Source organism: Thalassophryne amazonica, chromosome 8 (genome assembly GCF_902500255.1).
Source record: "Thalassophryne amazonica chromosome 8, fThaAma1.1, whole genome shotgun sequence".
Taxonomy (NCBI): Eukaryota; Metazoa; Chordata; class Actinopteri; order Batrachoidiformes; family Batrachoididae; genus Thalassophryne; species Thalassophryne amazonica.
The window spans coordinates 71,198,902-71,213,625 of NC_047110.1; the positions used below are offsets into that span (position 1 = coordinate 71,198,902).

The following is a 14,724-nucleotide window of genomic DNA, read 5'->3' on the forward strand; positions in this document are numbered from 1 at the left end:
ACATCAGAAATCTGCTCACCCACACAACGCCACACACTCTGTCTGCCATCTGCCCTGAACAGTGTGAACCGGGATTCATCCGTGAAGAGAACACCTCTCCAACGTGCCAAACACCAGCGAATGTGAGCATTTGCACACTCAAGTCGGTTACGACGACGAACTGGAGTCAGGTCGAGACCCCGATGAGGACGACGAGCATGCAGATGAGCTTCCCTGAGACGGTTTCTGACAGTTTGTGCAGAAATTCTTTGGTTATGCAAACCAATTGTTTCAGCAGCTGTCCGAGTGGCTGGTCTCAGACGATCTTGGAGGTGAACATGCTAGATGTGGAGGTCCTGGGCTGGTGTGGTTACACGTGGTCTGCAGTTGTGAGGCTGGTTGGATGTACTGCCAAATTCTCTGAAACGCCTTTGGAGATGGCTTATGGTAGAGAAATGAACATTCAATACACGAGCAACAGCTCTGGTTGACATTCCTGCTGTCAGCATGCCAATTGCACGCTCCCTCAAATCTTGCGACATCTGTGGCATTGTGATGTGTGATAAAACTGCACCTTTCAGAGTGGCCTTTTATTGTGGGCAGTCTAAGGCACACCTGTGCACTAATCATGGTGTCTAATCAGCATCTTGATATGGCACACCTGTGAGGGTGGGATGGATTATCTCAGCAAAGGAGAAGTGCTCACTACCACAGATTTAGACTGGTTTGTGAACAATATTTGAGGGAAATGGTGATATTGTGTATGTGGAAAAAGTTTTAGATCTTTGAGTTCATCTCATACAAAATGGGAGCAAAACCAAAAGTGTTGCGTTTATATTTTTGTTGAGTGTATGCAAGGGTATTTGTGTATAGAAGTAATGTATTTATGTAAATATATGTTGATATGTATAATGCAAGGTGTGTGTTTATATAGGTATGTATGATCTCAAATCTTTTTATTTATTCTTGTCTGCACAGCCGGAAATAATACATGTGAAAGGGGGTAGAAAATATAAGTTTTACTTCATCCTACTCCCTTTGAGTAATGTACAGACTCTAAAAGATCAATGTTTTTAACTTGCTCAAATAAAATAATAAAGAAAGAAAGTTCCTTTGTCTCGCTCGATCAGCGAATCGGTCGTGATGTGCGAAGCCTCTGCGTGGCTTTCCATGACAAAATCTCTTGTTAAAAGTAAAATCTGCCGGAAAATGGCTGATGTCCAGCTCTTGTGACAACCAGAGAAATTGCTCACGACGGTCCCAGCTCCACACAGCCATCCGTTTAGAAATGATGTGGTGTTATCTGCCTCTCGATGGCTGCTCGCCATTGTGCGGCGTCCGTAAAGCTGTAGTAACACTCCTTATTCTCTGTGAAGCCCGTAAAATTTTCACCGAAAGCCAGATAAATTTTTCAAATGTCTCCCTGCAGCTTCTCAGACAAAGAGATTCCGACGGGAGGGGGAGTCCACACCTCACTCAAAGCCTGCCCACAGGCGAATGACGTCACCGACAGGCATGACAAAACTCATGCATGCGCACGAGGGTTCAAGCTTGTCTGACGTAAAAACATATGAATCAAATCCATTTATTTTTTGAAAAAAATAAAAAGGACCACTTTTTTTTATCACAGACCTCGTATATGGCACAAGCAGTAAGTAGTAAGTAAAAAAATAAAAAAACTTTTACTTATACTCCAGAAAATATAATTCCCAGTTCAAAGTCACCCATAGACATGTTTTACATTTCATGCTGTGGGCCATGGCTTCCCCCGCCTCCAGTTCCATTCCATGCCATGGACCACTTTTTAAATTGATTCATGTCATGGAATATTTTTCTTCTTTGATACTGTCTTGAACAGGAAATAAAATCATTAATCAGTCATATATGATGCTGGCAAGAATTCCGCTTATTTCTAGTTCTATTTTCAGTAGAATGATGCTATCATCAAAAGCAGTTCTTTCCAAAGCAGTTATGGCAACACCGTGGCTTAGTGGTTAGCACTGTTACCTCACAGCAAGAAGGTAAAAGAGGTCTTGATCTCAATGGGACTATCATGGTTAAATAAAGGTAAAATTAAAATTCCTGAAGTGTGCGCTGCATTCCCCTGTTGGACCATGAAGGTACTGCAGTTAGGTTAAAAGGTCATTAAAATGATAAGAAAACATCATTCAGTTTAGGTTTTGCAACAAAGTTTAAAATTACCCAGAAATATTCAATAATCATTGCATGTTTTGAAAATATGCAGCTTTACAGGTTGTACCGTGTTTGTGGATGATTATAGTTTTGCACTGCAATCTCATACAGTCATGCATATATACAATAATTTTATTTATGAAATAAATAATTATATGAGGAAATACTTTATCTTAGTCTAATATGTCAACTCAAATTGTGTCAAAGTGTGGGTAGATTTTTAGATTTTAAAGCAAGCTTTGCCTTTCTTAAGTTTGGGAATTGCTGGTGTAGTAAAGTGCTGTACTGCTGTCCTTAGACACCCCCACATGCTGCACTAAAACTGACAACTTTATATTGTAAGCTTGGAAGCCTTTTTCATCCCTCTCACAGGAACTGTAATGTGTTCAGTCATGATGTAATACTGTTTTCCCTTGTTGTTGGAATTCTTCAGTCTCATGCAATTGTTTGGAATCATGAATATTTGTGTTGGCATGTTTGCATAGCTATCCACGCGCTGTTGACCCATGAATAAATTTGGGCGGTAGCTGTCCTTGTCAGGATTTATGGGACGTAACACATTAAGCACATAAGCCTGTTATAACACGTGTGAGCTGTTATATGGCTGGGGGGGCCTGGCTGCCGGTTTGTTTGTCTTTTTGTTTTCCTCCCAGGTGGCGTGCATTTGGGACTGAGTGGCTGTGTTGCTGAGGCTGTCAGGACCTAACCCTGATCACCTGCGACTCGTCAGGACTCACAGCTGAGGTGCATCTGGATGGATTGGAGCATGTTGGCATTTAAGACTGGAGTGCACAGTGTGTATTTGCCAGAGACTCGACCTTGTGACCAGACGGGTGAGATCGTCGTCTCGGGAGCCATCTCATCAGCAGCGGATGCTGAGAAACATCCAGGTTTGATGCACGGTCTGTGAAAGAGGAGGGGGTGAGGTCTCACGCTCGTCAGCACACTTCCTGAGGTACGTTAGATTTTGTGACTAACAGTTATACAGTCAGTAAATGTGGTGTCCCTCACACCTTATTGTATTGAGCTGTTTGTTAGTCATGTATCAGCTTCCACTGCGGTGGAGTTTTGTGAACTGGATGTTCCATGCCTGCAGGTTGGAAGCTGATCAGTAATCAAGCCAGGAAGTGTTTGCTGTTTGTACACCTTTAAGTGGTCTGTGTGTAGAGTGTGGACTCACATAATGGTTCCTTCTTTCACAGACTCGGTTGTTGCGGCCACCTGGGGGGTGTCGGCGGGGTCCTTGGGTCCGAAACAGCTTCTGGCTCCGGACCGTTAGCGCTGCTGGGAGCGCACCACGCCAGGCCGCACCTTTCTGTTATTACATTTTCACTGTTATGTATTAAATTCAGTTAGCCTTTGTACCGTGCTCTGCTTATTTCATACTGGGTCCTTCAAACGCTGGTCGGTTCTCCGAGCTGCGTCCGACACATAACATGAGCGTTAGGAATTACGTTGAAGGACTGCCCATTACTGTCTAATAACTGCACCTGCAGATGTTTTTCATTGTGCAGTCATTTAACGTTCCACAAAATACTGCAAAAAAGTCCATTTTTGTATTTTGAGACAAACAAATAAGTGTGGCAAGTGTTTAGAATGACAGCTTTTATTTCATGATACATTATTTACAGATAAGCAGCAGATAAGAGAAAAGTTAGAGCGGAATCCTGCAAATAATGATCCAAGCATCAAATTTGGCACAAATACTCCTTAGACATTCCTCCTTTGAAACAAAAGTCATACTGAAAACTACACCACATTATTTGCCTGATCATAAAGATTCCAAAAAGATATAGTTTGGACTATCTGTGACTGAATGTTATGGAGTTATGGGGTAAAAACAGCAAGACTGGTGACAAAGGTCAGTTTCAGTTTGTACAGTAGTCAAAAGTTAAAGTTGCTCCAATTTTGGTAAAAAGTGATGCAAATTATTAGTTGAATTAACAAGGTTTTAAAAAGGAATAGTTTGGACCATGTGTCATGTTTAGTTATCACATTACGGGTAACATATGTCACATGTCATAGAATCCAATGGACGTTGACCTTGTTTGACCTTTACTTTCAGGACCAAGCATTAAACACTGTCAAAACTATTCCATTTATTAATCTTATTAGCTCAACCAAAACTGATACAAACTATTGGTTGAGCTAATAGTGCAGCGCTATGAATACTTCCTGGATGCACTGTTTTTTCATTATTTCCTGCTTGTGCTAGGAACAGGTTGCTCAGTGGACAGGGACTTGACAATCAATATGTAGACGCTACCTGTCTGTGTCCTCAGACATGGCACTTTTTCATTTTGCCAGTCCACAAAGCTGTAAATGGGTATCAGCCTTGCCTGGGGAAATAACCTGCAATAGACTGGTGTTGCATTCAAGGGGAGTTGTAGAGTCTCATTCACTTCACACTATGGAATAAAGGGATAAGTGCCACTACCAAGGTGCTTCAGGGCATGTATAGGACCTGCATATTCTTCTTCTAATCTCTATTGCATATTACATGTTTCATTTAATTTAATTTAATGTATTAATTTAATTATCTTATAATGTGCCAAATCACAGCAAAAGCCGTCTCAAGGCGCCTTACATAAAACAAGTCAACATAAAATTAAATAAATAATGAAAAATGAATAAAAAAATTCAAATACATAAATAAAACAAAAGTAAAAAAATAAAACAAATAAAAATAAAAACTATCCATAAGAAAGAGAATAAAAATAGGTTTTGAGTCTTGACTTAAAAATGTCCACAGACTCAGACTGCCTCACGGTCGCAGGAAGACTGTTCCACAGGGTGGGTGCACGATACGAAAAGGCTCTTTGACCTGCTGACTTCTTCTTCACCCTGCGAACACAGAGAAGTCCCGCATCCTGCGACCGCAAAGCCCGGGCCGGCACTTAGAGTTCCACCAGATCAGCCAGATAAGATGGTGCCAGTCCATGAACAACCTTATAAGTCAATAACAAAACCTTAAAATCTGCTCTCACAGAGACAGGGAGCCAGTGCAAATATGCCAAAATGGGTGTGATATGTTCAGACCTTCTGTTACATGTCAGAAGTCTGGCGGCAGCATTCTGAACCAGCTGAAGACACATAATGCTTGACTGTGGTAACCCTGAAAATAGAACATTACAATAATCTAGTCTAGAAGAAACAAAAGCATGAATCAGGGTCTCAGCATCAGCCATGGACAGGATGGGGCTGATTCTTGCTATATTTCTCAGATGGAAAAAAGCAGTCCTAGTACAATCCCTGTGTGGAGGTCAAAAGACAACGTGGGATCAAAAATTACCCCAAGGTTCCTCATTTTGTCCGTATGATGTATGACACAGGGACCCAGGCTGATGCCTGATGCCTGGGTCCCTGGGTCAAACTGATGCTGATGTCTCGCTGGACCAAGAACCATCATTTCAGTCTTATCAAAGTTTAAAAGTAGGAAGTTACTAGACATCCAACTTCTCACTGATAGAAGACAGTCCTCCAGGGATTTTATGGGAGTGAGATTTCCCGCAGTATCGGCATGTTTTTATGAATTAAAAACTATAGACAACTTTCGAAAGGAAATACATCCTACAAGGGTACTTTCAAAAGTTCTCTGCATCACTCAGAAGATGTCAAGAAAAAAAACATCTTTGCATTATTCTTCAACATGGTCTTCCTTAACTTCAGTGCACTCAGTCCATTGATGTTTAAGCTGCACCTCAGCCTTCAGATACTTTTGTTTCTGGGTGAGGCAGAGAACTTTTTGAAGTATCCTTGTATGTATTTTACTCCCCACCCCACCTTTGAAAGCTATCAAGTCACCCAATACATCGGTGATTGATATATATATATATATATATATAGATAGATAGATAGATATTAGACCTGTTCAAAATGTCAAATGTTACGAAATCTTTTGGTCCACATGTTGTTCTTGTTCCACTAAAAAAAATAAAAGATCTGTGCCAAATCTTATTGTAATTGGACATTGTTTAAGGGTCCCCCACAAAGCAACAATTTTCCCCAAACAAGCAAAAAGGGGAGATGGCTTCCAGTAATGTTCTCCTTTGGGTGACCAATCAACCACCACTTTTTACGATTAGAAGCCATCACATGTACATGTAAAAGAAAAATAATGGCATCAGAGTCTTCTCCTGTTAAGCGGATGGAGAGGAAAATGTGTCACTCTGGGGGACCTCTAAATCTTATCTGATTGAGTTCAAATTTGTTCTGCACCTATAAAACCCCAAGTGGAACAAAAACAACATATGGCCCAAAGTCTCTCTTTTATTTTTTCACTATGTAACATAGATAATTTTCTTAAAATCCAATCACTTTGACCGAAGCTGACTTTCAGTCATTCCACCAAATTTGGCCCAAATGAGGTCAGAACAAAACTATTTTGTTCAGACATGGAAGAAATGATGGAGTGAGGCGTGACCACAATACAGTACATCCCCGCCCCTCCAACATGAACTACTCTGCACTGATGTAATTAAAGCAAAAACAACACAAGGGAGTTCAACGTTACACCACTGCCACCGCCTTATTGTAACTTCTTTAATTCCCTGATGTTGTAACAGAACGTAACCAGCTGAGAAATCTAATAACATAATGTCCTCAGATTACCTGGCCTGCTTCCCGTGACAGAGTGGAAACGTGCAAACATGCAGGCAAGGATTTAAACGTAAGTGTTGGCAAAGAAAACCAGGAAACCCAAGCAATTAACACGATTCTATAGTCCCAGTCCCAGTCTTTATCTGATAGTTCATCCTGTTTTGCTTGTCACAGTTGGAGTGTGGCAACTTTGTCAGAGTCCTTCACAACTACAACCGAACACACATCTATGCCTGCGGTACCGGAGCCTTCCACCCAAACTGCGCTTTCATTGAAATCACTGGGAACCGAGAGGTATAGTAGGAATTAAAAAGAAATGGATTTAAAGTTGTCAAGCTCCTCATATAATCAGTGCGACATTGCATGACTTTTTTCCGTCTTGGCTCTCAGGATGGAGTGTTCCAAATTCTGCCTGGTACAGTGGAGTCTGGGAGGCTGAAATGCCCTTTTGATCCGTGGCAGCCGTTCACCTCAGTCCTCACAGGTAAGAGGAGGCTTTACTTTTACAGTCCTGCTCCTTATCACTCATGCGCCACATCGTTATTCCTGCACAGCACAAACTCATCTGCAATAAATGTTGAAGTCATCTTTCCAAGTCTGTTTTTCAAATCTCTTTCCCAGGCACTTTTTTAACTTGTCAAACTCAAGAGTTTGTCGTGCACTCACAGCATTACTTGGCAGAGAATTGTAAATAAGTGCAATTTTGAGCAGTTTCTCCCCTTCATGTGCTATGTTCTTGAAATGTTTCTATATACTATAGCCCCCGTTTAGACTTTTAATGAAAGTTGTGCAATCTTTCACTATATTCTGTTGTAGTATTGTGTGGGAACAGAAGACAGACGGTCTTGGTGATTTATAACTGACTGCCTATAACACATAGAGCAAGTACATTTGGGGCATCTGTCTATTTTGCAGACCCACTACATAGCTAAGTGGAACTGGGTCAGATTACTATAAATTGTATTTAGTTACAAATTACATTGCTGTTTTTGTAATTGGTAACACAATCCATTGGTTATCAAAAAAGTAAAGTCATTGAAGACTTTTGGATTTCTTCAAAATCAGTTGCTGAAAATGAGACATTTCATATTAAACAAAGGGACACATCCACAAACATTGTTTTTCTCCTTATATATCACAAATTACATATGAAATGATAAATAAACAAAGTATCTGAAATTTCCCTTTCAGTTATCTCAAATTTGTTTTGATTTCTCAAAACAAAATACACAATTTGCACTAAACATTTATATGATGTTTTGGTGCACATTGTTAAACTCCAAATGATGTTGATATTGGAATCAGGAATTCTATTCAATTTATTTTATTTATATAGCGCCAAATCACAGCAAAGCTACCTCAAGGCACTTCACACGAGTAAGGTCTAACCTTACCAACCCCCCTGAGCAAGCACACAGGTGACAGTGGTAAAGAAAAACTCCCTCTGATGATATTGAGGACGAAACCTCAAGCAGACCAGACACAGAGGAGTGGCCCACTGCTTTGACCATTCTAATAGTTACAAGGTTTTTACAAAGTTTTACCAAGCTGAAGAAACAGGAAATACGAGGTCTGTTAGAAAAGTATCCGACCTTTTTATTTTTTTTTCAAAAACCATATGGATTTAAATCACGTGTGATTGCATCAGCCAAGCTTAAACCTTTGTGCGCATGCGTGAGTTTTCTCACGCCTGTCGGTTGCATCATTCGCCTGTGAGCAGGCTTTGAGTGAGGTGTGGTCCACCCCTCTCGTCTATTTTTTATTGCAAATAAATGTCTGAACGATTTGGAGCTTTGCTGCATCAATTTTTTTCCAGAAACTGTGAGAGACCTCCAGGTGGATACCGTTCGGAAAATTAATATGGCTTTCAGGGACGATTTTATGGGGATTACACAGATTAAGGAGTGATCCAGACGGTTTAAAGACCGCCCACAGCTGCTGAGAGCGCGGCGCGCTCCAGCCCCCATCGACAGGCTGACACCTTGCTGGAACAACCAGATAATTTCCAACGTGAAGGCTTTGTTGATCCGGGACCTCGTCTGACTTTCACAAAAAAGGCTGAAGATGTGGACATCAGCACTTTTTCGGTACATTCCACCGTTACAGTAGTTTTTTTCATGAAAAGAAACGCGGAGGGATGCGCCACGGAGCCGTTCATTACGCGGGACAAAAACACCTCGGTGTTGGTCTCACAGGACGGCTTAAAGGTGGATTTCAGATGGATTCCAGTTGCTTTTCAGTCGTGTGATTATCCGATTGTGATTGTGCATGAGCTGGACCTGCCCCAACATGTCCTGGAAGGCTTCATCACGGCGTTGCTTTGTGCCATGCAGCTCCACCGCGACGTGCGGAATTCCTCTGCACGTCTGTCTCAATGTGCAGAAAAAATGCTGATGTCCACTCTTTTCACAATTCCTGTGCTAGTCAGACAACATACCGGATCAAGACAGCGTCCAGTTTAGAAATGAACGGCACATTCCACTGTTACAGGAGTTTTTGTCATGGAAAGAGGAGCGGCTCCACCGCGCGTATATATATATAAAAAAACTGAATAGCATCAAAATCAAAGTGCATTATTGAGGACAGCATGCAGTCAGTGGTTCCACAGGCAGGGCGTCATGAAATAAGTCCAGCACCCTGGGTCAGGGCCAGCCACTGCAATCTGTTTTAGGACTACATTCCAACAGCAGACTGCAGTGGCTCAGAGATGTCACCTTTAGCAAGGTGGTCCACGGGCCACTGTGTCAGCTTCAACCAGTGCATCTCATAGTCAGTCCAGTGCCCTGAGGTGTGCAGCGGTCAGCCTCATGTGGTCTCTTCAGTGCCTCGGACAAAGAGAAAAACTGCAGAATCAGTCAGCTGGAAATAACTGCATCTAAGGTATGAGTTCACCAACAGTAAATCGACAGGGAAGCAGAAAAAATACTTAGGTGATTGCCGGCAGTTAGCCCTGAGCTTCACTTACAGACCCAGAATTTAGATAAAGTGAGGCTGAGACCTGTTCCATTACTAAGAAGATAATAATAATAATAATAATAATAATAATAATAATAATAATAATAATAATAATAATAGTGATGAATCTCAAAGCACAATGATACAGCGGGGTCAAGGACAGCAGACAACTGATTAAAGCACACATATACACATCGGTATTGTCCAGTACAGGCAAGAAGGTATCAGGAGCTTCCGAGCTCTTAAGGAAAGGCATGTCTTTTTTCTATAAAGGAAGCCTAGTTTCACCCTTAATTTGGAGATCAAGTGTTTAAGATTAATTTAGCTCTGTGTCAATAGTTAATCCCAAGTACTTGTAATTGCTGACTGTTTTACCTTGAACAGTTATAATTGATGGCATATTCTCCAAGGAAACAGATGATTTTGAAAAAAAAACATTATTTTGGATTTTTCTGCAATCAAGGCCAGTTTAAATTTCTCCAGACGGTACTGCACTATAGACTGCATGCACTAAGGACTGCAGAAATTCAAATGCCTGTGTCACAGAGTTTGAACAATAGATTACAGTGTCATCTGCATAAAGATGATAGAAGGCGCCTGACAGGTTTGCACACAGATCAGTAGTGTAAATTTGTGAACAAAATAGGTCCTAAAACTGAACCTTGAGGAACACCTTTTGTGACCTAAAGAAAGGTGGAATTAACACCAGCCATCTGAATGAACTGCAGCCTACTTGGCAAACCAAGAGACAAAGCATGTGTGGAGACACCATATTTGTAAAGAATTTCTAACAAGAGACTGTGATCCACAGTATCAAATGCCTTCGAAAGATCAAGAAACAGTGCAACACAAACTGTTTTAGAATTCAATGCCTCATACACTTCATTTAAAACTTTTAGAATAGCAATAACAGTACTATGTTGCTTCCTAAAACCAGATTGAAAAGGGTTTAAAATATTGTTTGATTCTAAGCAAAATGCATAATTTTGAAATAGGTCTGTAATTATGTAAGTGTTGTGTTCCTTCATCTGACTATCCTTATGCAATGTCAGCACCCTAAGGTGAGAGCCAATATAGGGTGCTCTGGCCCCAGGAATACACTTCACATCAGCTGGCATCTGTACTCTAACTTTGCATGTAATAGAATCCCCTATCACTCACGCACAGTGCGAGTATTTCAGCCTGGAGATGGGGTAGAAGTTACCCTTAAGCTTGGAGGACTATCAACAGGCATATTCAAGGCTAAAAAATGGTTCACAATCGGCATCTGTGACTGTGAGTCAGGTACCACAAAAGGGCACCGAGCCTTATGAGATTTCTTCCACATAACAGTCAGAAAGCCATTGTCTTTCGCCGGCGGAGGTAAGCCATTACAAGCCCCTCTGGACCTTTCTGTATGGAGTTGGCATGTTCTTCCCATGTTTGCATGGTTTCCCTGCTGGGGCTCTGGCTTACTCCCTCTTCCAAAGACATGCAAGTTTGGTGAACTGGTGGCTCTAAATTGGCTGTAGTTTTGCGTGCATGCATGTATGATTGTGTTTGTCTGTGTATGTGGCCCTGCGACATGCCCTATGACTGTTTGGATAGGCTTTAGCCCCCTGGTGACCCTTGATCGGAGGAAACAGCTAAAAAATGGATGATGTTGTGAGCCAAATGTAGCACTTATGCAAAATAAAAAGTTTTGAAATACTCAAAAAATAAATAGACAGGAAAAAACAAAATAACTCATATCAAAACACTTCACAGAGAGTGAAAACAATGCACTGTTTGAATTTTTAAAAAGCTAAATCAAATTTTTACTTCACAAAAGAATTCACCTTTTGAAAATATGTGAAACAGTAAATTAAGCAAATGCCATAAAAATGTTGCATTGTTTTGAAAATTTGACACAATTAATTAATTAATTTAGTTATTTTAAAGAAGAGAAATGCAAGAAAATTACAAGAAATGGTTCTCTCTTTAAAAGCACTTGCACTGTTAAACCCAAACCAGTCTTACGGCAAGTCATGATTCAGCAGCACAAAATATACATTTCGTGCTCGAACCTCAGATTTGGGAGGAGCAGTGTGGTTTTCATTCTGGTCGCGGCACACTGGACCAGCTCTACACGCTCCATCGGGTGCTCGAGGGTTCATGGGAGTTCACCCAATCAGTCCACATGTGCTTTGTGGATCTGGAAAAGACGTTTGACTGTGTCCCTCGGGGCGCCCTGTGGGGGGTGCTCCGGGAGTATGGGGTCCGGGGTCCTTTGCTAAGGGCTATCCGGTCCCTGTACGACCACAGCAGAAGCTTGGTTCGCATTGCCAGTCGTAAGTCAAACCTGTTTCCAGTGCACGTTGGCCTCCGCCAGGGCTGCCCTTTGTCACCGGTTCTGTTCATTATCTTTATGGACAGAATTTCTAGGCGCAGTCAGGGTGTAGAGGGGGTCTGGTTTGGGAACCACAGAATCTCGTCTCTGCTGTTTGCGGACGATGTGGTTCTGTTGGCTTCGACAAATCAGGACCTTCAACGTGCACTGGGGCGGTTTGCAGCTGAGTGTGAAGCGTCCGGGATGAAAATCAGCACCTCCAAATCCGAGGCCATGGTTCTCGACCGGAAAAAGGTGCTTTGCCCTCTTCAGGTGGGTGGAGTGTCCTTGCCTCAAGTGGAGGAGTTTAAGTATCTCGGGGTCTTGTTCACGAGTGAGGGACAGATGGAGCGTGAGATCAACAGACAGATCGGTGTAGCATCTGCAGTGATGCGGTCACTGTATCGGACCGTTGTGGTGAAGAGACAGCTGAGTAGGGGGACCAAAGTTCTCGATTTACTGATCGATCTACGTTCCGATCCTCACCTATGGTCATGAGATTTGGCTCATGACCGAAAGAACGAGATCGCGAGTATAAGCCGCCGAGATGAGTTTCCTCCACAGGGTGGCTGGGTGCTCCCTTAGAGATAGGGTGAGGAGCTCGGAGTCGAGCCGCTGCTCCTCCACGTCGAAAGGAGTCAGTTGAGGTGGCTCGGGCATCTTTTCCGGATGCCCCCTGGACGCCTCGCTGGAGAGGTGTTCCGGGCACGTCCCATTGGAAGGAGGCCTTGGGGAAGACCCAGGACACGCTGGAGGGACTACGTCTCTCGGCTGGCTTGGGAATGCCTTGGGGTTCTCCTGGAGGAGCTGGGGGAGGTGTGTGTGGATCGGGAGGTCTGGGCGGCTTTGCTTGAGCTGCTGCCCCCGCGACCCGACTCTGGATAAAGCGGAAGAAAATGGATGGATGGATGGATGGATGGAAATATACATTAATCTATTGGTTCGTGATATTGTGACGAAAGCGCCTCATTTTCATCACGGCAGCACAAATTCATTCTAATTCATTCCATGATGGCTGCACGAAATTAAAAGTGAAGCGCGGGGGGGTCGGGGTGGTTATGGTTCGGGTTGGGGGAAGGAGTAGGGTTAGTAACAGTGAGTTAAAGAAAAACCTGTCACGAAAATTTGACTCATTTTGTGACAGGAGGATGAAAAAAAAAAGTTAAACCATTACTTCAAAAATGTTTCACTCTGTTGATATACCCAAACCACTGAATGCTGCACTTGTTTCAGAAAATGAATGAGATTTTTGAAACATTCAAAATACTATGATGGTATGAAGTGGATAATGGATAGTGGGACCCCCACATCCCACAAAGAATCTCTGGCTGTGCCCCTGCAAGTTAGACTTAATTTGATTCAGATGGGCACATGTTGAGTTTGGATACAATTTTTACCAGTCTGATGATTTCTGTTTCCCAATTTTTTTTTTTTTTTTTGTTCCAGAAAACGTAACCTTGTGTTTTTATAGCGTGTATGTAAAGTAGAATAAAGAGTAATAAGAGTAAAAAATATTCAGAAGACAAAAAGAACATGACCTATCACTTCCAAACAAATGTATGATTTTCATCTGTATATATAATGATGATTACTTGATTGTTTTTTGTGTTGAACCCAGACCAATACCTGTATGTGGGCACAGCTTCAGACTTCTTGGGTAAAGACATGACCTTCACACGCTCCCTTGGCCCTCCTCCTGACCAGCACTACATACGCACTGACATCTCTGAAGACTACTGGATCAATGGTACACATACACACATCCACTTAAATAAAAAAAAATAAAAAAAAGTCATGGCTTTTTCTGCAAACTTGCAGCCTCTCTGCTGATACAATGGACCCCTCTGTACCCTCAGGATGATTATTGGTACAGCAGTGTTGAGGAAACAGCACACTTACTCATTTAGCTGGAACTTTTATATGAATGCCTGAGCTGAAGACAGACCACACCCACTGAAGAATTTATTGCATGTCTCAAAGTTCACAGTCCCAGTCACCCAAACACCCCATATGCACGCTTCTATGCTTAATACCAGTCATTGCTGAGCAGGTCGTCTCTCTTTCTCTCTCTCCCTCTCTCTCTCTCTTTCTCTCTTTCTCTCTGCATGCAGCCGCAGACTGGACTGTTTTACAGCCGCTGACAGCTTGTCATGTATCAACAATCTGAATTCTTACACATGGTGTCCACATTTCACAACCACAGAGTCACAAATGTTTGGAGTAGTCGTAGGGGTGAGTGTGTGTGTGCGCACGTGCGCAGCGCCTGTGTAGTGCAGCAGAGAGGTGCAGCACATCATTTTCTTGCAGTGTTTCTTTTCCTGACCGTCTGTTGAACATCTTTCCAGCACTGAAGGACTAACAATGACCTTCTGTCTGGAGCGTGAACAGCACTACATTAAGGTGCTCCACTCAGGGAATCACCCTGGGGTGGTTGGCTCGGCTCGCAGAGGTTGAGCTAATGTTGATGTAATGTCACTGCAACACTTATGCCTTTGGTCTGGATTTCCCTGTCTCAGGACACTGATGGCAAACATATTGTTAATGGCCTAATGTACTATCTGGTTTCTAATTGTCTCCATCAAGAAGGTTATGGTTTCATTGCCAATTGTTTGACAGTCTCTTATTTTGTTTGTCAGTAGGATATCTGAAAT

The 14,724-nt window shown here is 42.3% G+C and overlaps 1 protein-coding gene across 1 annotated transcript in view; it reads left to right on the plus strand.

Annotated features, from left to right (window-relative positions):
- Positions 1 to 14,724, plus strand: part of sema3d (sema domain, immunoglobulin domain (Ig), short basic domain, secreted, (semaphorin) 3D) — a 112,420-nt gene that overhangs the window by 44,580 nt on the left and 53,116 nt on the right. Inside the window, exons 4-7 of the mRNA XM_034176631.1 lie at positions 6,779 to 6,841; positions 6,946 to 7,065; positions 7,162 to 7,255; positions 13,692 to 13,820. Coding sequence (XP_034032522.1) covers positions 6,779 to 6,841; positions 6,946 to 7,065; positions 7,162 to 7,255; positions 13,692 to 13,820 — 406 coding nt within the window. The remainder of the gene's footprint in view (positions 1 to 6,778; positions 6,842 to 6,945; positions 7,066 to 7,161; positions 7,256 to 13,691; positions 13,821 to 14,724) is intronic.